At 52.3% G+C, this 20884-nt stretch overlaps 1 protein-coding gene across 5 annotated transcripts in view; it reads left to right on the top strand.

Annotated features, from left to right (window-relative positions):
* The window catches only part of RHPN1 (rhophilin Rho GTPase binding protein 1), a 61143-nt gene extending 44569 nt beyond the window's left edge, over positions 1-16574 (top strand). For 3 of the 5 annotated variants that reach the window (XM_059723693.1, XM_014600785.3, XM_014600780.3), the window contains exons 10-15: positions 2163-2282; positions 6542-6736; positions 7933-8021; positions 10381-10527; positions 11598-11756; positions 13243-16574. In XM_059723693.1, coding sequence (XP_059579676.1) covers positions 2163-2282; positions 6542-6736; positions 7933-8021; positions 10381-10527; positions 11598-11756; positions 13243-13434 — 902 coding nt within the window. In that variant the 3' untranslated portion in view covers positions 13435-16574. The remainder of the gene's footprint in view (positions 1-2162; positions 2283-6541; positions 6737-7932; positions 8022-10380; positions 10528-11597; positions 11757-13242) is intronic. The other 2 variants (XM_019481833.2, XM_014600788.3) reach the window with 2 other exon arrangements.
* The last annotated feature ends 4310 nt before the right edge of the window (positions 16575-20884 follow it).

Here is a 20884-nt window from a genome sequence, read left to right as displayed (position 1 = left end):
TTGAGCCTCTTTCCTGGACTTCTCCGAAAATGCATGCCCCTTTCATACACACCAGTTGCTTTTGCTAACAGCAAGGCAAGGTCAGTGGTGGAGACTCACATGGCTGCTTCCTGTCCACTCTAGGTTTTGGAAAGGCTGTGGGTGTCTTGCAGGTCAGTACGAGTATGAACCCACCCCTCTTCAGAGTAACAGGCCATCAGTGAGCTCTTTATGTCAAGTGCTAATCCCCAGCTAGTGCTTGCAAAGGAAAAGTCAGTATCTGGCATGTCAGCCTGGCTGCTGACTTCAGACCAGGTGGGCATTGCAGGTGCTGCTCGTGAGTGGGGGTTTCAGAGTCACTGGCCTTGTTTCTACCCTGCCCTCACTCCAGGCCAACTGAGCCCCCAGGATTTTCTCAGACCAGGAGCCCTCCTACTGGCTCATTTATCTCCTCAGATCCCCTGCAGTCTCCTCTGCAGGGGTTTTTGAAGTTTATCAGAACCAAAATGGAGTAACAGCAGCTTCGGGCAAAAAATAAATTTTTGAGAAATAGCAAAGACTAGATGTGGTGTCTGAAGGGCTTGTAACAAGACAGATCTGTATCAAGGATCATTCCAAGTGTGCAGCATTGTCCATAGGGTCTCTTTGTCCTGAGACCTGCCTTCTTTGGGATCATGGGTAGTCAGTCCCCTTTTGTCACTATGAGCTAGACCCCAGCAGGAGGCAGAGCTTTCTCCGGTGAATTTGATTTTTATTTTTTTTTTAATAGTGAATACTTGAGGAAGCCCCCACATATGGCCTTGTTCTGAATAGCCTTACTCATGCTAAAATCAACAGCAAACTTTCAATCTCACCTCTCCAAGGAGGATTTCCTTTGGCTTTTATAATCTAATCCAAGGAGGCCCAGTCCCTGGGCCAGAAACTGGATCCAGCCCACAGAGCTGTCATCCCCAAGGGTTTGAAAATTTGATGGTGGGGGAGTGGTGGCAATGTTAATTGTTGCTCCCCTGCTGCTAAATTTCTGGAGCCATAGGGAGCCCATCAGGCTCATTCTGGTCTAGGGCCAGTGCCAGGCAAGGACCGGGGTGGGGCAGAGGGTTCACGACTGGGGTTGAAAGTTTGGGCAGTACTGATCTAATTGCTTGGCCTGGCTTTCCTGCTTGGGTGCTAAACACCTTGGGGCAAAGGCTTTTTTAGCCCGTGTGAGGGCAGTGCCTTGCACTGAGGCATCCAGGTCCAAAAGTATGGGTACATGAGAGAGTGCCCATGAGGTCAGCGAAGTGTGCACATCATCTGCTTTGCAGTAGGCACCTGCAGGCACTCTCTTTATTCATGATGAATTGCAGGGTAGGTGCATAGGCAGACAAGGTTCCTTGGGTGAATTTGATATCTTTTATTAGACCAACCCAAATAGTTGGAGAATAGTTATTAAGCAAGCTTTCGAGTTCAAAAACCCTTCATTAGGCTAAAGAAGTTTCAGCAGTTGGCGTGTGCTCTTCCTGGATGGAATGAAAAGGGTAGGTGCATCGCACTTTCACTGCGGCACAAGTTTCCCTGTGGGTCAGGGACATGCCCATGGGCAGTTACTGCAGAGTAACAATGCGCTATCAGTTCTCACCCTAGCTCACCTCGTGCTGGCTTGTTTGCATTAACAGGCTCCCCAAGACCCTGCCGTAATATTAACATTGCCAGCCCAGAGGAGGGCAGGGTCTGTGTTGTCAAGGCCCCAGGGTCACATCTCAGGTAGTCCTTGCTTTGGTGTCCGATGTCAATCTTAATCATCTTGGTTCTGTGTTACTTAGTTTGATATAAATATTATCAGCCTTTCTTTTACACACCTGCTTTAGAAAGATACTGGGAAAACCAGGAAACCTGCAATGTGTCTGTAGCGATGGGTGCAGTTTAAACTGCCTGCCCCAAAATAGGAGTATGTTATGTTCTTTCGTTCCCCTTCTTTCTAAGTCTTTCCACACCCTTAAATCCTGAGTCCTGTGCCCTGCCCCTGGGTTTTTAGCATAGTTACACTGCCATAAATGCACCCATCCTTTAAAATGGGCAGCTCCTGCATATTCACTGTGGAGGCTTCTTATTTCCCCTGCCTGGGAATCCCTGTCTGTCTGGCCCTGGCTAAGTGATGCTTTGAGCATCTCCTGAACTCGTGTGTGCTTGCTTCTTTTGCACAGTGGCATCTGATGCCGACCTCCCGGAGCATGAGAAAGTCTTCATCCAGTTCCACGTCACCATGCCAGAGGGACCCTCTCTTCGCGTGCTGCTGCAAGACCAGGAGGAGAGAAGGAAACTGGGTAAGCAGCCTGCCTCACACCAGTGAACTTTCTGATGCACAAATCTCAAAAGCCCCATTGGGCCATCTTAGGCCGTACTTACGTTTACTGACTTGGGTCAGAGAGCTGCCAGGGTGACTTTAGAGCTGTGTGCTCTTGGCAACTCTACGTAGCTTTTTCTGGCTCTGCTGCAGCTGCTGTGCCAATTTGCTTCCAATCAGAGAGGGGTGTAACACTGCCTGAATTGGGAGACATTCAGCTTATCCTACATAGCTCTGTTAGCAATGATCAAGGTAAAGATAGTATCCACAGGGCCATATGGTTGTGTAGGATGAGACCTTGTCTGTACAGCTCTGCCTGTTCTTTGCTGGTGGCTCTGAATAGGACAGGGTCTCTGGTGGCTGTGACATGTCGATGCCAGGATTCTCCTTTTCTGTGGTCAAACTTTTGCCCATACGTTCTCTTCCAGTCGGGCATGGGCTGATTATTAGGTAGAGTCCGTCAGCGGTTGACACTTCTTCAGTCCTGTTTATTCAGCTGAAGTTTTGTTTTAACATCCTGGCCTGAAGAGATTGAAACAATACCAAGCTCTGTTCTCTGGCTTGAGTTTGTCATCTCTGCTTTACACACATGCACACACCAGGATATGAAAAATGAATACATTTGTTCCCCTCTTCCTTGGGGAGCAAGGATACCTCAGACACAGACTACTTAAAAAATAAAATAAATAGTGCCACCCCCCCTCCCTTCCACCATGCTAAGCATGATCTCCCTGAGGCTACCAACAACTTCAATGCCTCAGAGCACTGCAAGTAGTAGTGAAAAGGATGATGACTGTCACTTCGCACTCCCAAAAGAAGACAATAGCGATAGAGTCAGATACCGTAGTTCCTCACAGAGGCTGGAGATAGGGAACATAATAGACCACTCCACTTATTGTTCAGCAACTCCTATTTTTAAAAAAATGCATTGCAGATTTCAGATTTCTACGCTGCTTTCTCCATAATTTCACATTAAATTTGCTCAGTTTGTACTTAATGTCTCTACTTAATGCCTCCTAAGGGGAGAACTGGAGACATTAAATGCATAATTCTCAGCTCTCCCCTTAGGGTCAGAGTGACAAGATGAACTTTCTTGTTCGTACGTTGTCAACAAAGAAACATCCTGCAATGAGGATTCAGTTCCCAGGGTGCTGGCAGTCTGAAACGAGATCTGGCTCTTACAGAGCTGGGTTGGCTCGGCAAGGTGAATGGGAGACAAAAGCAGGAAAACTTCCCTTATCTCTTAAAATGCACCAGGGAGAAACTGTAATCTAGGAACTTTCCAAAGTTGAGCTCTCTCCCAAGGTCCAATCCAGCCCTGCTGAACTCATTGGGAGCCTTTTATTTGGACTGTATTGGGATGTGGATTTGCTTCCAGTGTCTGTGAGATGGCACTTTGAATTTAAATGTGGGGTTATCCTCAGGATGGTGGGGCCAGCATCAAAGGGAGTGAGAAACGAATTCATCCCATCTTGCCTTTTTGAAGCAAAAAAGCAAAGATATGGACTGTAGACAATGGCTATTCTGCCCGCTCCTCACAAAGATGAAGGGGCCAGTCCCCAGCTGGGGTAAGGTGGCACAAATTGTGCTGCACAACATCACTTCATTTCATGCTGATTTACACCAGCTGAGCAGTTGGCACTCTAACACTTCTCTCCCAGCAAGATAAGATGTTCCTGTTTTAATGCTAATAAAATTGAACCTCCCCATGCTGTCTGCTCTCAGCTCAGAGGAGAGAGAGCAAGCTGCAGTGGCAAACATCCATACTACGATTCCCTCTTTGTTTTGCATCTCTCTCAAACCACCATTGTGGCTGAGTTATAACTTCAGTGACCCCAGACTGAGCACGTAACATTCAGCCCCCAGCCAACCAAGTGAAACCAGTGGTCAGGGCACCCTTTATCTTCAGCTAAGCAGTTTTCCGGGAAGCAACGCCAGTGCTGATGGCTGACTGAACAGGGACTATAGTTCTGAAACCTGACCTAATGTTCTCCGGGGGAGTGGAGGGAGTCTCGGGATCCCAAGTTGATGATTAATTAAAGACAAAATAATTATCAAAGAACTTGCAAGCCTGGACACGTCCTGAACGTTCTTGCTCAGCATCATCCACTGACTCAGTCCCTGAGTGTCTCTGCACTGTAGTGGGGAAAATAAAAGCAAAATAATCATGAAACCAGGTCGCATTGCCTGAGATCCTATGTGTGCCAGATATTTGTGGACTTTTCCTGCCTCCCTCATTGTCTGTATTCATTCAGTCTGGTCTGACAGAGCATTAGACATGTCTAGTTCAATGATTTTTTGTTCCCTTTTCCTCAGTAAAGAATAAGGCCCAGTGACGTTCATCTCAATAAGTGACCTTCAGCACGGAGGCTTGTTTGCCTCCATTTCTCAGCAAAATTTGATCCCATTTTTGTGACACCTGAGTAAATCCGGAATAACTCCTGAGTTAGGGTGCCACCATGTGTCTTGAAACTGGAACTACCAGCTTATAATTGGCCACCAGTCCCTGGCTCTTTCTCCCACTCCTTCCAGTGGTGTGGTACTTGTACCAGGGGTCAGTGACTCTGAGAATTTAAGGGGAGAACATCGCTAGCTGGACCAGTCTCATCATGAGTTGGACTAGTGAGCATAAATGATCCTGCATGCTCCTGGTTGTAGCTACTTTCAGAGCAGTATGATGGGAAGTCCAAAGATCACGCGGCTTAATTACTGAAAGGGAAAGGAGAGTAAATAATAGGTGGCACAGAGGGTTAAAGCATTCAGTGCCTCTATTGCTTCAGCCTTCCTAAAGGTCAATCACAGCCAAATACTTCATTTAAGCAAGAGGATAGGAGTGCAGACCAGAATAGGAAGGGTATTTCCAGGAGACGGGTATTCAAGATAGCAGAACCCAGGGAACGTCACCCGAGAGCACGTAAGGAACGAGCTGAGGCTATCTCTGAACCAGCAGAAATTGTCTTTGGGAATTCATAGATGACAGGGGACACCTGCAGAAGGGCAAACATGCTATCCAGTATTATAGCCCCAGGGACGGATTAGAATAAACTATTACACAATTATCTTATAAGCACCTGGAGGTTAGGAAGGTGATTTAAAAACCAGCCAGTGTGGGTTTTCTCCAGAATAAATATTGTCAAACCAGTCTGATTCTTGGCAGGCGGAGTGGTTTAGTAGACACGGGAACCAGCAGTTGTGGTGTAGCTTGAATTTTAGTGTGGTTTGGAGAACACCCACTTGATGGTCTCCTGAGCACGTGAGGGAAATAGGCTAAAGATAGACTCTCACTATGCTTGGAGTCTAGCGGTCTGCGGTTTGTTTAGGATTTGGGAGGACATTTCAGGTGGGATCTTGCAGGAGTTGGTTCTGATCCACGCTTATTTTTACGAATATCTTGGATGGTGGCATAGAGAGGACACTTAATTTCTGGAAGACACTAGGCTGGCAGGGGTTGCAGGTGCTTTGGAAGACAAGGTTTGAGTCCTAAACGATCTGGGTAAATGGTTGACCTTTAACAAAATGAAATTTCATGAAAAGCCACCAGCAAATTTTCATGAAATTTCTCATGCAAAGCACCAGACTTAAGGTATACAGGCATTCGGCTGCAATAAGGCAGTGCAGGTGAATACAATAACTAGCTGGGCCCCGAAACGGCAGAATGAACTGGCACGGGTGGACTAGTGAATGAGTCAACAGTGTGATGCTCAGGGGGGTTGTTAGAGGATAGTGATAAGTTAACTGTATCCACAGGGGACAGGGCAAGAAGCCTGTAGCTTAATTTTCAGACAAGCTCTACGTTGAATATTAGGGAGAACTGTTTAGCTGTCAGGACAGTGAAGTACTGGAGCAGCCTCCCTAGGAAGGTGGTGGAGTCACTGTCTGTGAGTTAAGAAGAGGGTAGACAGATCTGCTAGGGATGGTCTAGGTATAGTCCTCCTGCCTCAGAACAGGTAGAGGCCCAGGTGACCTTTGGGAGGCTCCTGGTTGTCTCACTCCTGTGATCCAAGCCAGATCTTGGGACCTGCTCCGTGTTGTGTACGTTGAGTACATCCTGGGAGCCCTGCGGGTGCTGCCATGAGCTGGGACTGGCCTGTTCCCAATTTTTATCGAGAGATGCAGGAAGTCAAACCGTTGGTTCCCTGGCTGTGAGGTTATTGCGGTGGCCTGGCACAGACACACCGGTGGCTCGGGGCAAGTGTCACGTGGCATGGAGGGGTGCATGAAGGTCTCTGTGCTTCTTAGGCAAGGCTCATCTGAAGAAGGCCATCATGAGGCACGAGGAAGCCATGCGGATCCATGGGCTGTGCAAGATCCTGAGGAAGATGGATATCCTCCAAGAGGTGCTCTCCTTCGCTCACAAGCGCTCGCTGAGCAAGTACTCAGACATTGACCACGAGGAGGACTTCTTCGAAACCGGAGATGCCCCCGACATTCACCGTAAGTGCTGTAGTAGGGCACACCACTGACATGTTCTCATCAGTAAGTTCCCATCCCGTCCTTGGCAAAACAAATGGGTCTATGGTTTTGCTGGGAGTGTTTGTACTTCTGACTGTGAGAAACAGGCAGCTGGTTACTCTGCCACATGGACCAAGGGGGTGGACATGGTTTAAGAACCAAGCTAGAGAGACCACCTGTCCCTCCTGTCTGGAAGGAGCCAGCTATTTGCACGTCTGTGGGTAGAAATGTCACCGTAGGAAGCGGCATCAGTCAGACCAGGGTGTGCCTGGGACAGCTGATCCGCTTCCTTGGGTGAAACACATTGCCCTTTGCTGCAGGATAGTGGGAGGCATGTGTAGTCTGGAGAAGAGAAGACCGAGGGGGATTGAATAGCAGCCTTCACCTCCCTACAGGGGGGCTGCAAAGAGGATGGAGCTGTTCTCAGTGGGGGCAGATGACAGGACAAGGAGCAATGGGCTCATGTTGCAGCAAGGCAAGTTGAGGTTAAATATTAAGAAAAACCTTCTCACTAGGAGGGTGGTGAAGCACTGGAACAGGTTACCTAGAGAGGTGGTGCAATCTTCATTCTTGGAGGTTTTGAAGACCTGGCTAGATAAAGCCCTCGCTGGGATGATGTAGTTGAGCAGGGTGTTGGACTAAATCTGACCTCCTGAGGTCCCTTCCAGCCCTCATTTTCTGATTCTGTGTTCTCCTGGTGCTTGGGGTGGCCCAATCCTGCGCACCCCAGGAATTCCCACACAAGATTGGGCCCCTCCAACCTTGGGAGCACCTTCCTAGCTGCACCCCCCACCCTCACACAGAGATGCACCCATCAGATTTCTTGGGTACGTTTTGGTAAACAGAGAAGCATTCACTTTCTCCTCTCGCTCGGGGTTTCCCTGCTTACCGACATGTGCCCTGGAGATCCCGAGGCAGTGAAAGGCAATGTTCGTTTCCACCCTGTGACATTTGCCTTGCAAAGCACTCAATGCCCGTTTAAAATATGAAGACACATCCCTCCTCGCCATTTATTTGCCTCAGCTGGGGGCCTGGGCCCGCCCTGCCAGCCTGCTGTCTCAGATGGTTTGAGCTTTGCTGGTGCCCGGTCCCGAGTCCATCGGGTGGCTTGATGCATGAGCAGTGCCTGCCAGTTCATCCACACAGCCGTGACTTGTCTCTTGTGGTTCTGATTTTAGCCAAAACGCATCAGAGACCAGAAATCAAATCTCCCAACTTCTCCCAGGCGAAAGTGACTGACATCTTCCATCGACTGGTACGTACAAGGGTGAGAGACAGCCTGATGCGCGGGCTCCTATCACACTAAGCAGCAAACCTGCCACAAGCCCATGTTTAGCTCTGAATACTGTGGCTGTGAACCTAGGGAAGGCACTAAGAGTTGACTCTCCTCCGATGTTGTCTCTTCTGTTTTTTGGGTCGAGGTTTTCCTTAAACCAGCGATGATAAGACCTTGAGAGTTTTCCCCTAATATAAAACCTCAGTATTGAGACACCCTTTTTATAAACCTGTGCCTAAAGGCTCTGATTCATGTGCAGTCAGATCAAGGCTGAGTTGCACACGCTGAAGGCATGCCAGGCAGGGACCAGCTGAGACCATACTGGTGAACAAGTTAAGAGGCTGTGACGTGGATGACTACACGGTCCGGTGGGTGGCGAATTGGCTGGAGGGTCGCACCCAGAGAGTCGTGGTGGATAGGTCGGTCTCGACCTGGAAGGGTGTGGGCAGTGGGGTCCCGCAGGGCTTGGTCCTGGGACCTATACTCTTTAATGTCTTCATCAGCGACTTGGACGAGGGAGTGAAGTGTACTCTGTCCAAGTTTGCAGATGACACAAAGCTATGGGGAGAAGTGGACACGCCGGAGGGCAGGGAACAGCTGCAGGCAGACCTGGATAGGTTGGACAAGTGGGCAGAAAACAACAGGATGCAGTTCAACAAGGAGAAATGCAAAGTGCTGCACCTAGGGAGGAAAAATGTCCAGCACACCTACAGCCTAGGGAATGACCTGGTGGGTGGCACGGAAGTGGAAAGGGATCTTGGAGTCCTAGTGGACTCCAAGATGAACATGAGCCGGCAGTGTGACGAAGCCATCAGGAAAGCGAATGGCACTTTATCGTGCATCAGCAGATGCATGACGAATAGGTCCAAGGAGGTGATACTTCCCCTCTATCGGGCGCTGGTCAGACCGCAGTTGGAGTACTGCGTGCAATTCTGGGCGCCGCACTTCAAGAGGGATGCGGATAACCTGGAGAGGGTCCAGAGAAGGGCCATTCGTATGGTTAAGGGCCTGCAGACCAGGCCCTATGAGGAGAGACTGGGGCACCTGGACCTCTTCAGCCTCCACAAGAGAAGGTTGAGAGACGACCTTGTGGCTGCCTATAAGTTCATCACGGGGGCACAGAAGGGAATTGGTGAGTATTTATTCACCAAGGCGCCCCCGGGGTTACAAGAAACAATGGCCACAAGCTAGTAGAGAGCAGATTTAGACTGGACATTAGGAAGAACTTCTTCACAGTTCGAGTGGCCAAGGTCTGGAACGGCCTCCCAAGGGAGGTGGTGCTCTCCCCTACCCTGGGGGTCTTCAAGAGGAGGTTGGATAGGCATCTAGCTGGGGTCATCTAGACCCAGCACTCTTTCCTCCCTATGCAGGGGGTCGGACTTGATGATCTATTGAGGTCCCTTCTGACCCTAACATCTATGAATCTATGAGACACCCCCTTTTTTCCTGCTGGACAATGAATAAAGAGACCTGCATCTCCCTGTCTTTTTGGGTGCAGACATTTCATCCCAGGAACGAGAATATGCTGCTTCTCCCAAATGGGGGAAGGGAACTTGGCTGGTTAAAGGGGAAAAGAGGACCCAAACTGAGGTGAGAGTGACCTCCAATCCATGCCATGTGACTGAGGCAGCGTGGAGCTCAGCCAGCCAGTGCCAGATGGTAAAGCTTCAAGCTGGCTTTCGCAAGGAGGAGTCTAGAAAGGTTTCCTTCATTTATTGTTGGGGTTGGTGGCGGCTGCATTGCCGAAGAGGCATGTCGCAGCTCAGGGAAACACTGCTTCACAGCAGCCTCTCCATCCCTGCTGCCATTCCCAACTTTTAGCGGAGTAGTGCATCATGGCTACAGGCAGTCTTTACAGGGCACAGCGCCTGGGGTCTTTAAAGTAGCAGCCTGTTATAGGCACCCTCTGAAGGGAAGGGTGGAGAGCCAGTTCCCTGCACAGCAGATTTGCAGGGCTGAAGCTGCTTGTTGTCTTTGGCAGACAGTCCTCATTTAACAGCAAGCCTTCTCCAAACAGACAACAGCTCCGAGTCTTTGACACCTGCCCTTAATGGCTCATCCAGGCCTCCTTTCTGCAGAAAACAGGCTGACTGGTGTGGGGCTGGATCAAGGCAGAGGCTGCAGCACACAAGGCCAAAATAAATTGACTTTGAGCTAAGCACTGTTAACCCCCCTGAGCACTTCTGTCCGGAGCTCCTCAGCACAGTGAATCCATCTTCTCTGACACCTAGTCAGCGTCCAGTCTCAAAGAGCAAAAGCCATCAGGATATCTGCAACCAAGGGCAGCAGTGCTGGACTCGAGGATACTCTTGCCTCCAGTAAGTTATTTTGTCTCTCTGTTTCCACCCAGGGGCCTCTGACGGTTTTCTCAGCCAAAAACAAGTGGCACCCGGCACGGAAAGTTCACCTGGTCCGAGGAGAGAGCGGCTTTGGATTCACACTTCGAGGGGATTCCCCTGTGCTCATTGCCGGAGTGATATCTGGGGGCTGTGCAGCGGTGAGTACTTACTGCCTCCTTGGAAAAGATCTAGAGAAGCTCGGCAGCTCTCTTTGCCAGGGTTACCTGATAAGTCCCTATTATAAGGCCCTGTTTTCAACTGATTGACTTTTTGGGGGCTGAAATGGTGTACGTGGAGGGGAGGATTGAGATCAAGACAAAGAGAAAATACATTATTTTGAGCATGTTAAACTTTGGGAATGTCTGGGGCAAAGGCTTCTTGAAGAGTAGCGTTCAGCAGAGGAGGGCAGCCTTGTATCGAAGCTGGGTCTTGTGTCACTCCCGTGAAAAGCTGTCCTGGTTGCACGTCTTGGAGCCAGTGCCAGCCACTTCTCACCCCATAGCCTGGGCCAAGGCCAGAGTCATAAAAAATGAGGGTGGAAGGGACCTCAGGAGGTCCCATCTAGTCCAACCTCCCGCTCAAAGCAGGACCAGCCCCAACTACATCATCCCAGCCAAGGCTTTGCCTTGACGGGTCTTAAAAACCTCCAGAGATGGAGATGCCACCACCTCTCTGGGTAACCTGTTCCAGTGCTTTACTATTCTCCTTGTGGGAGAGGGTTTTTTTTTTCCTCATATCTAACCTCAACTTCCCCTGCTGCAGCTTGAGCCCATTGCTCCTTGTCCTGTCATCTGCCCCCACTGAGAACAGCCCAGCTCCAGGATGGGGAGTCTTTCCACTGACTTTGCTGAGCCCTGGATCAGCCCTTGTGACCCTGAAGCCCTTAAACACATGCTGAGCTTTAAGCATGTGAATCACCCCATGGAACTGTAGGGTTGGAAACGGCCTTGAGGGTCCAGCTGATCCAGCCCCTTTGGAGTCAGTGCTACTGCACCCCTGTTCAGGTCCATCACAGAACACTGAGTTTCCATCAGTGCTAGTGTTGTGTCTCTGCCAGGTGAATAAACTAGTCTGTGGGTCCTCCTAACCCGGACAGAGCCCTGGCACCCTGCCTTGCTTAGCTCTGGGGAAGTGGAGTCCTGGTTTCTGGCATTTCGTTCGGCCGTAGCAGTGCTGGGAGACCACCGGGCCCTGTTCAGCCACGCATGCCTTTGCTTGACCCCTGCAGGAAGCTGGGCTGAAAGAAGGAGACTTTATCGTCTCTGTGAATGGCAAGGACTGCAGATGGTCAAAGCACGCAGAGGTGGTGCAGCTGCTGAAGAGCGTCGGCGAAGACGGGGTGGAGCTCAGCGTGATCACCCTGCAGAGCTCTGAGGTGCAGAACATGGTAATTCACCTTCTTCCTTGGCTCCGAGCCCTGCTGGCAGCTCCCCAGGCATGTGGGTCTAGGGAAAGAAAAGAGCCAGCGGAGAGCAGCTCGAGTGGGAGGCTGCGTTTTCTGTAGGGTGGTGGCTTTGCCCACAAGCAGTCCAGAAGCTGTGAAGCAGGAAGCTGATTCCAACAGGGACCTTGATGGTGTAGTGGGAAGGAGCTGGGACTTTCCTAGTAGTTTCTCACTGAGCCAGAATCGGCAGATTGAGGGCATGAGGGGTGCTGTTCCTTGTGACATTCAGCTGTCTAACTGGGCTGCAAAGTCTTGCTTTCTCCCAGCTGGGTGCCTTGGTCAGAATGGGGTGTCCTGAGAGATGAAAGGCAAAGGAGAGATCTTCAGGTCTGACCAGCATGGATGATCCTGGTAGGGGGAAAGCCATATCCTGAGGAACATCAGCAGTGCCATATTGGGTCAGATCAGTGGTCCATCTAGCCTGTCTCCAACAGTGGTGGAAGTGGATGCTATACAGGGAGAGCATCAAATGGGGTATCTCTTTAGTGACCTATCCCCTATTCAGTAGTGTCTCTGGCACCCACCAATTATTGGGTTAGAGAGGCCAGAGAAAGCATCTCCCTCTGTTCTGTTCTGTTCCACAGGCATTAATAGATCCATCATCCATGAATTTCCCCAATCCCTTTTTGAACCTGGGTCCGCTCTCTGCCTCCACCACCTCCTGTGGCAACGAACTCCACAAGTTAACGGCACATTGCGTATAAAAAAAAAAAAAAAAAGTCCTTTCTCTTGTTAGTTTAAACCTGTCAGCTACTGATTTCAGTGGGGGTCCCCTTGACCTAGTGTTCTGGGACTTGGTGACGAAGTCAAAAACTCCGTGCTCACTTGGTCTGCACCCTTCTTGATTTTATAGACCTCTATCCAATCCCCGCTCAGCCTTCTTCTTTCCACGCTGAAGAGTCCGGGCCATTTTAGTCTCTCCTAGTCTGGCCCCCCTGACTGTTTTAATTGCCCTTCTCTGGACCTCTCCTAAATCTACAGCAAAGCAGTAGAGCAGTTAGAGAGCTTGCTCCCAAGTGAACAGCATGAGCATGAAGCTGAAAGCCAGGAGCCCCTGAGTTTCCATCCCCGCTCAGGCTCAGAGCTCCTGTGGGGCCTTAATCATCTCCTTTTAAACCCGCTGGGCCTGATCCTGTCCTTGTTTGCTTGGAAACCAGTGGGAGTGGACCAGGGTATAAACACTGTCTGATCAGAACCTGGCTCTGGTGTTCCCACTCGACCTGTAAGCAGAGGCTGTGCTCCTCCCAGCTCCTGGCCTCCCAGGAGGACGTGGCATAGCACTGCTTAAAATCGAGCTCTGCACGTGCTCCTTTTGGGGTCCAGACTGCTGTGTTCCTGCTGCCAGCGTGCAAGCACACTTATCCATGAACCAGCTCTTTGCCCTTCCCATGCAACTCATGTCGGTGTTCTCTGTCTGTCTGCCTAATAGGTGGACAGGAAGTCGGCTGCCATGTCCTCGGGCGGCGGCCTGCTGAAGAACAACAAGGAGAACAGCCGCAAGAGCCTCATGAACAGCAAGAGCGCCAGCACGCTCCTGGCCTGGAAGAAAAGCAAGCGCAGCAAGAACAGCACTTACAGCCTCCCCTTTGCTGCGGTCGGGGACAATGAGGCCACGTACTGAGACCCAGCCCAGCTGGGTCCCAGCTGTGGATAATGGGCCTCCTGGCACGTCGGGGCTGGCCCTTACCTGGGAAGCCAGAGAAGGCAGCAATGCCCTATCACCCAGAGATGGTCTGGTATCAGTGCAGTGAGCTGATCTCCTTTTGCAGGCAGGTGTAGACTGCCTAGCTGACCCCCAAGGCCTAGGGATAGCTGCATGAGGCTGGGTTCTCACAGACCAGGGTGGATGGTGCACGCACGTGCCACTGGTGAACAGCAGGCACCTCCACCTGTGCACTAACGTGCAACTGGATGGTTCTGACTCTTCTGCCTCCTACTTTAATACAAGTCAGAACTGCAGGGCTGATCTGCAGCCTTCTGCCCTTCAGTAAAATCAAGAACTGTCAACACCAGCCATAAAACACGCTGTAGAGCTCCGCTGGCTCTTCAGTCTTTACCCTACAGCATGTGCCAATGTTGGGATCACTTATAAGCAGCCATTAGCAGAGCCAAGGGGCTCGGCAGCTGGTTTACATAGTGCAGAGACCAGAGTTCCTGAACTTTGTCAGAGAAGGGGGGAAGAATGAGATGGGTAGAGCTGCTGGGAACTCATCGTGGAGTATGTCCAGGGTTTCCCAATCCAGTGTGACCATCTGCCGGCAGCCTGGAGGGAGGGAGGGACAGCAAGTGTAGGAAGCCAGTCTGGCCAGTCCAGAGTGCGCACCAAATTTCCTAATCAGCTCAGAGCAGCTGGGGATAAGAGTAGGGATGTTTCTTACCATTCATGGGCTCTTTGGGCTGCTGAGTGAAGCACTCGAGTCAGCCAAGGCCACCATTAAGGTATTGGACAAGTTCACATGAACCCCATTGTGCAGGACCTGCTGTCTGTGGGGATCTTGCCCAGCTCACCCTGCAAGTGGGGATCATGCCCAGCTCAGCCTGCAAGGCAGGGCATTGCGTAGACAGCAGATGCAAATCTTGAATGTGTGTGAGGGCTGACTGTTCAGACAACTTCCCAGGGGGGCAGTACATGGGTGAGTGTTTGGTAGAAACTCCATGTGACTATTTGATGGCCACAGGATAACGCCTTTCATTGGCCCCAACCCATTTGTGGATATGAAACGCATGCTGGTGGGAAAGTGCCCCCAGGTTGTTAATACTGTAGAACTTAGCAAGTGGATTGACCAAATCAGGAACCGCTTTATGCTCTTATGTGTCACTACCAGTTCCATTCAGTGATAGTTAGATGAGCCATGTTGATACCTTTACACTGGAGGGTTCCCCAGTGTGTGCAAACGAGCCCAAGCTGGCTTTGAACTAGCTCTCAGTGCCTGATAGCAGGCACACAAGTGGGGAGTTAACACGGGCCACCCAAACCCACGTGGGTAAGTGCACAGACATTTCATCCTGCTCAGAGGTTCCAGCTTCTGTGGCTGCAGTGCCCATGCTGGCCAGTTTAAAGCCAGCTCAGATGGCTGCTTCACGACGCCCGTTGTAGACGGGCCTCTTGTCACTGGGAGAGGTTTGGGAGCTGTGGCAGGGGGCAGGTGTAGGATGTTGTAGCCATGTAGACACCGGTGCAGACTCCTGATCCGGCCCAGCCCTGAGCACATGATTAAAGGCTTCATTGAATATAGGCCCAGATGCATTATTTTAATGCAATGGTTTGCAACCTTTTTAGAGCCAGGGTGCCCTCCAACACTGTTTTGAATAGGGCAACAGCCCCAAGTGAGAACCACCGTTGTGCTGCCTCAGCTTACTTCAGTGGTTCTCAGTCGGGTGCTGCCTCACCTGGTGTTATCAGATAAACCTAAAGCAGTTGGGTATGGTGGCATACCCGATGGTTTTCATGACCTGTGCAAAACTCCCTGTGCAGTGCTGGTGGCAGGGAAGGAAAGTGGTCTCATCTGCCCTAGGTTTCCCTGCACTTCACCCCTTTGGCTGAACAGTACAAATGATTGCAGCTGAAGCACACGCTCTGCCATAGCCCCGTGGGTGCATCCCGGCATGCCTCTTCCAGAAACAGGGATGCAGTACAGTTCCACCTGCCCACTGTGTCTCTGTTTGTGGAGTCAAACCGGGAGGGCCACAGGAAGAGCATGGGCTCCAGCCACAGTTACTTCCCAATGTCTCCCCAGGGGCAGTTCACCTGGCCACTGGGGCATCCCTGAAAGGGTCTTGCACCACCCCAGAGTGGTGTTTCATGCCCAGGACTCTGCAGTAATAAAGGGGCTCCATTTGCACTGCAACAACGTGGATCTTTACTCAAGTGCAGTGTATTGCGTGCTGCTGCTTGCAGCCACGGGGTGCATTGCATGCTTGCTGTTGGAAAATTCCCCAAGCACACGGAGCTTCCTGGTGTCCCCTCCAAATAAACCCCACGACAACTCCCATCCCAGCCTTCAGGCATCCTGGTTGAGAAGCGCATTAATGGATGTGCAGGGCATGCGTCGTCTGCCCAGGAAACGCAGTCCAGGGACATACATTGCTCTTTGGGCTGAAAAGGGAAAGACGTAGCCACCCAGTCATGACTGTATTTTCCACAAGCAGATGCGGATTGCTTTTATCATGCAGATAAATTAACAGCAAAAAGGCTTGCCGCTTGATGTGCCCAAGATTAAAATCCCAAGGAGAGAGCACCTTCAAATGATTAACTTACTAAATGTAGCCCCGAATGTCAGATCTCACGCTGGTTGCTAATGCCCTTCCTTTGTGTGCTCCCGGCTTTCCTAACGGCAATGACCTGATTGATACGTGTATCTTAGCAGTTGTAGTGGAAACGCCGGCAGAATCAAGCAGACGCACTCCAGATGTGTACATTTTTTATTATTATTTTCCATTCCCTGTCCGTGTTGTGCATTATTTCTCTTTTGAAGGTTACGGAGATGTCTCATCCGGTTGAGTGCTCAACTGCTCTCGGTAGGTATAAAATACCCTTTGGAGATGTAATTGTATTTTTGTACTTTAAGTCGTGGAAATGCTATAGCGACAGATTAATGGAATAAACCAACCGCGCTGGCTCCTCAGGCTGGGAGATAACCTTCCCCGTTAGCCGCCTTTCCTTTGGGTCTGTGGAGCACAACGCTCCCGTGCGAAGCCATTCATCTTTTTATCTAAGAAAAATAAATAAATAAAACAGTGGTTTTTACCCCTGGAAAAGCACATGGTGCATTGGTAGAGCTCCTCTGTCTTGAGTTTCCAGACTTCTGTGCGTGCCTGTCTGTCTGCATCTGTCCTCCATGGTCTTTGGTCACAGCTGTATCTTTTGAGGATCTCCATACTCTCCCGGCATGAGCCAGCCCTGGTTAGGAAGCTTTGCCTTTGGGAAGGTCAGCACTTAATTGTGGTCAACTCTTAATTGTCTGTTAAGAGGCTTCCGGCACAGTCTTGTGAAGCAACCGGTACTGCTGGTGGCCAACAACTTCTGGATGTGGTTAGGAGTGCAGCACCTACCTGACCAGCCCAGCCTGAATGCCTCGAGGTCCCATCTGAGTGCACCTCGACGCGTGTCAAGTCTGGTCTTGTGTTTGTGGTTCTGCATCCGCCGTCGATCCCGGATCAGCCTCATCCGCCCTCTCAGGAACCACAGACGAGACAATCGTGGAAGATGATCATCCTCGCCTGCCTATGACGGGTGTTTGCCAGCTGTTCAGCGACGGTGGTCTCCCGCCAAGTGTCAGCCGGACCCGGGACTGCTTAGCAGAAATCGGGCACGTTCAGTCCAGCACAGCCCTCCCACACTTTTCTGCCTCCACGTGTTCAAGTGGTAAAAGGACGTTGCTGGTTTCAGTAGAAACCACCACTTTGAGATTGCCATTCATGTCCCCTAGCAGAAAATTTGAGGAGGCCCTGCAGGTCTTGTCCGTGCCGCCGAAATGGAGACCTCTGAGCCGTAAGTGTATTTATTTAAAGCAACACATACACGCCTGGGGTGTGCTGGCTCCGTGTCGCAGCGCTGTCTATCTCATTTTGTTTTACCCAAGGGGTGCATCTTCCCTTCCTGGGTGGACACTGACCTTTTCGCTGATTTAAAAACGAAGCTCTCTCCGACGGCAGAGGCACTGCAGCGGGCGGGCTTGCAAACCGAGCCGGCTCCGACCCAGCACGGCAGGCGGTTGAGTTGAACCCTTAGACCCAGGGTTAAAATTTCTCAGTGACAGACAAATGGATCTTGCTGGCCTGAAACGTGTAGCACTGAACGCATGCGAAGGACCCGAGGCTGAAAACGTTGTGCTCACGGTAGCAGCGAGGCACATCTACCTGGACACCCCTGTGCTCCGGTGAACCCGAGATGGACGTGGTGCAGCTAGCAGGATCTGCTGGGTTGTCTGTGCCTGGGGGTCCCGAGCCCCTCTTTTGGCCTTGGGGCAGCTGGATAGACCTAGCAGTCAGTGCCCCCCATACTTAGCAGATTCATAAGTCAGAGCTGAAGATCTCTTCTCTTCCCCCTTTCCTTCTTGCATAAGGGGGAAATGCCAGTTGCAGCCCCAAAGCCCTCGTTCAGGTTTAAGCCATGCCCGTGTCTTGATGGGTTAATTCCCCTCCTGAAGAAGGCCCAGGGCGCTCCCACACCTGGAGTTGCCCCTCGACGCTTGCTAAGCACTGGGCCGTCACTCGAGTTGCACGGGGAGCTGCCGAATTGTCACACACCTCCCCCGGAAATCCTCCTTGCATCGTTGACAGCGGGATCCCACGGGAGGAGAAAGACCGGAGCGACGTGGGCTAGCGGAGAGGTTCATTCTCGGTGTCTCCCGTGCACCCACCCTGTCCTTCTCCTTGCCTACCCCAGACTTGAACCATCCTGGGGCCTGAGGGGTAGCTGTAGCTGCTCCATCCTCATCATCTCCCCCGAGGCAGGGAAACTGAGGCACCCAGGGAGGAGGCTGCAGATTGATAGGGCCCAGCGTGGCCTCGAAGCAGCATGTCCAGCTGGAGCATCATTTTGTTTCCCTGCCATCTGTCCCAGGAGAAGGCAGGGGTCCTGCGGCTGTCCCCTCCCAGACCTCCATGCTCTGCTGCAGCTGGGGACAGGATGGTCCTGCCAGGAGCATCCCTTGCCAGCTTCCCCGGGCGGCTGCCTGTGCTCCTCTCTGGCCGCTAGAGAGCAGCAGCCACCCGTGCAACCACTCGTGCAAGGCCAAGCTGGCAGCAGGGGCACAGGCGGGCACCTGCCCTGGTTGCTGGTGCCAGGGATGGAGCAGAAGCTGCCTCTGCTCAGCGCCAGGCCTGCAGGCCAGGCCTCTCTTGCACTGAGGCTGCCCCGTGCCAGGCTCCCTGCCAGCCCCTGTGCTGCGCGGGTGCCCAGAGCCTCACGCCTGGAGCAACTCCTTGCCCTGCACTTACATCTGGGCTGCCCAAGCCTAGGAGGGGAGGCCAGAGCCCATCTGGCCCTGTGCTCACGAAAAGAGCCATGGGGTTGTGGATCTGCCTCTTGCAGCTGCCCTGCTGGGGGATGGATGGGGGCCCTGAGGTTTGGCTGTATCACCCTGCCCCAGCTTCATGTCACACTGCAGGGGGAAAGACAGGAGGCCTGGGGCCAGGTGAGCAACCCACACTGCAGCCCAGTCTTCCCACAGGTGCTGAGGGGATCAGGACCGGTGTCCACAGGGAGGTGGGAACAGCAGGGCTATTGCAGCAAGTGGGCCTAGAAGCACTTCTAGCTCCGACTCATCCCTGCAAAATGCCCCAGGCCAGAGCCTCTGGGAGCAGCCCTGCAAGCTGAGCCCCCCTAAGCCATCCCGAGCAGCGAGCGCTGCGAGCAGGGCCCACTGGAGGGCAGCGCCGGCCCACGCTGGATGCCCCGCGCGGGGGTCTCTGCAGCCAGCCTGGGTTGCAGGCGGCTCTCCCGGCCTGCTTGGTCATCAGTTCTGCAAGAGTCTCTGGCCGGCTGCGGGAAAGGGGCGCTGGCCCCTGCTGCACACGCCAGCATGTATATGCATGCTCCTGCACATGTGTATCTGTGCAAGTGTGCATGCATGCGCCTGGTCCCCTTCAGCTATAGGCATGTGCACCTGCAAGTGTGTGCATGCATGTTTTGGGGTGCTAGTGTGTGCACATTGGCTTTTGTATATGCCAGGATCTGCACGTGTGCGTGCACACACATGCGATGGGTCTGTGGCATCACTTCCAGGCTGCCTTTCTCTGCTACTTGCTTGCCTTACTCCCTGCCTCAGTTTCTCCATCTGTGATGCAGGGACTGGGATGCAGTGTCCGGAGGGGCATTGGGAGCTGGTGTGACCTGGGCAAGGCCCCAGCTTCACTGGCAAGGCAGCGTGGGGGGCTCCGTGTCCTGCAGGAGCTGGCAGGCAGGGGCACAGGGATCTTTGGCAGCCAAAAGAAAGGGCTGGGTGAGCACGAGCGAGGACAGGCGAGCCGGGAATAGAGCCATTTAATCCTGCTGTAAAACATTTACAAGCTTCAGCCTTTCCTGGAGGACTTAATAGGAGCTGGTGGACGTGAAGCACTGGCTCCCTCGCCGGCACCAAAGCTGAGCAAGGCACGTGGCTTGTACCCACATAGGCTGTGCAACGCCCCCAGGCCCTGCATGTGTCCCGTCTCCTCTGCTTTTCGGCACCAGCTGCTGCTCCGGATGGTTTCCGGCTGGTTGGCTTCCCTTCCGTATCCCAGACGGTCTCTACCCTGAGGGGTAAAGGCATCCCCTTCACCTCCCTGCACTGTGCAAAAGGCCAAACCTGTCTCCATCTCCTGATGTCAGGTGCCAGCTCTGGCACATCTCCCAGCACTTGTGCCCTGGCTGGGAAGGGGAGCGATGGATGCAGGGCATGGCCTGGAGAGGCTTGTTGCAGGGGAGTGAGCGGGTAGGCATCTATCCGTGTCCTGCCTCTGTGCCCCTCGGATCCCTTCCTCTCCGCTCCTCTCAGTTTGGCATCCCCCAAACCTCATGTCTCATGGTGCCATGCTTGAATGGCCATGGAGGTGGTACAGACAGGGGCTGCTCCTCCAGCAGCTTTGCAGAGCTGGGTCAGGAAACTTTCACGGCAGTTTTAGGCCTGCAATGTGCCCATTTGACTACAGAGGCAAGCTAGTAAAGACTGAGGTGGGAGGGAGTGAACTGGATAAGACCACACACACATGCACACCCATACACACACACACACAGAGCTCACTTGAAAGCCGTTCAGACTATGCAGCGAGTGCCCAGAAAAGCGGACGAAACAGGAGGATGCTTAGGGTCGAGAGGAACAGGGAGACTCCCCAAGGACCCACGGGATGCGGACAGCACCGGGACCCCTATTTCGGGACTGACCGGGTGGGTGCAGAGATAGCAGGCGAGGGGTCCGGGGCATCTTTCATGCACGGGGCGGGAAGAGGGCTGAATTGAAAGGGATGAACGGGGACGGAGCAGCCAGAAAAAGCTCTTGGCAAGGGCTCCCGGAGCCGCGCTGCACGGGGGACACGCGAAACGTTGCAGAGCATTAGAAGCAGCTTCCCAGCATCTGTCAATCCCCGGC

The sequence above is a fragment of the Alligator mississippiensis genome, chromosome 3 (assembly GCF_030867095.1).
Source record: "Alligator mississippiensis isolate rAllMis1 chromosome 3, rAllMis1, whole genome shotgun sequence".
In the NCBI taxonomy this organism is placed as follows: domain Eukaryota; kingdom Metazoa; phylum Chordata; order Crocodylia; family Alligatoridae; genus Alligator; species Alligator mississippiensis.
The sequence above is the reverse complement of the archived record's forward strand: the minus strand, read 5'-3'. Positions and strand labels throughout refer to the sequence as shown.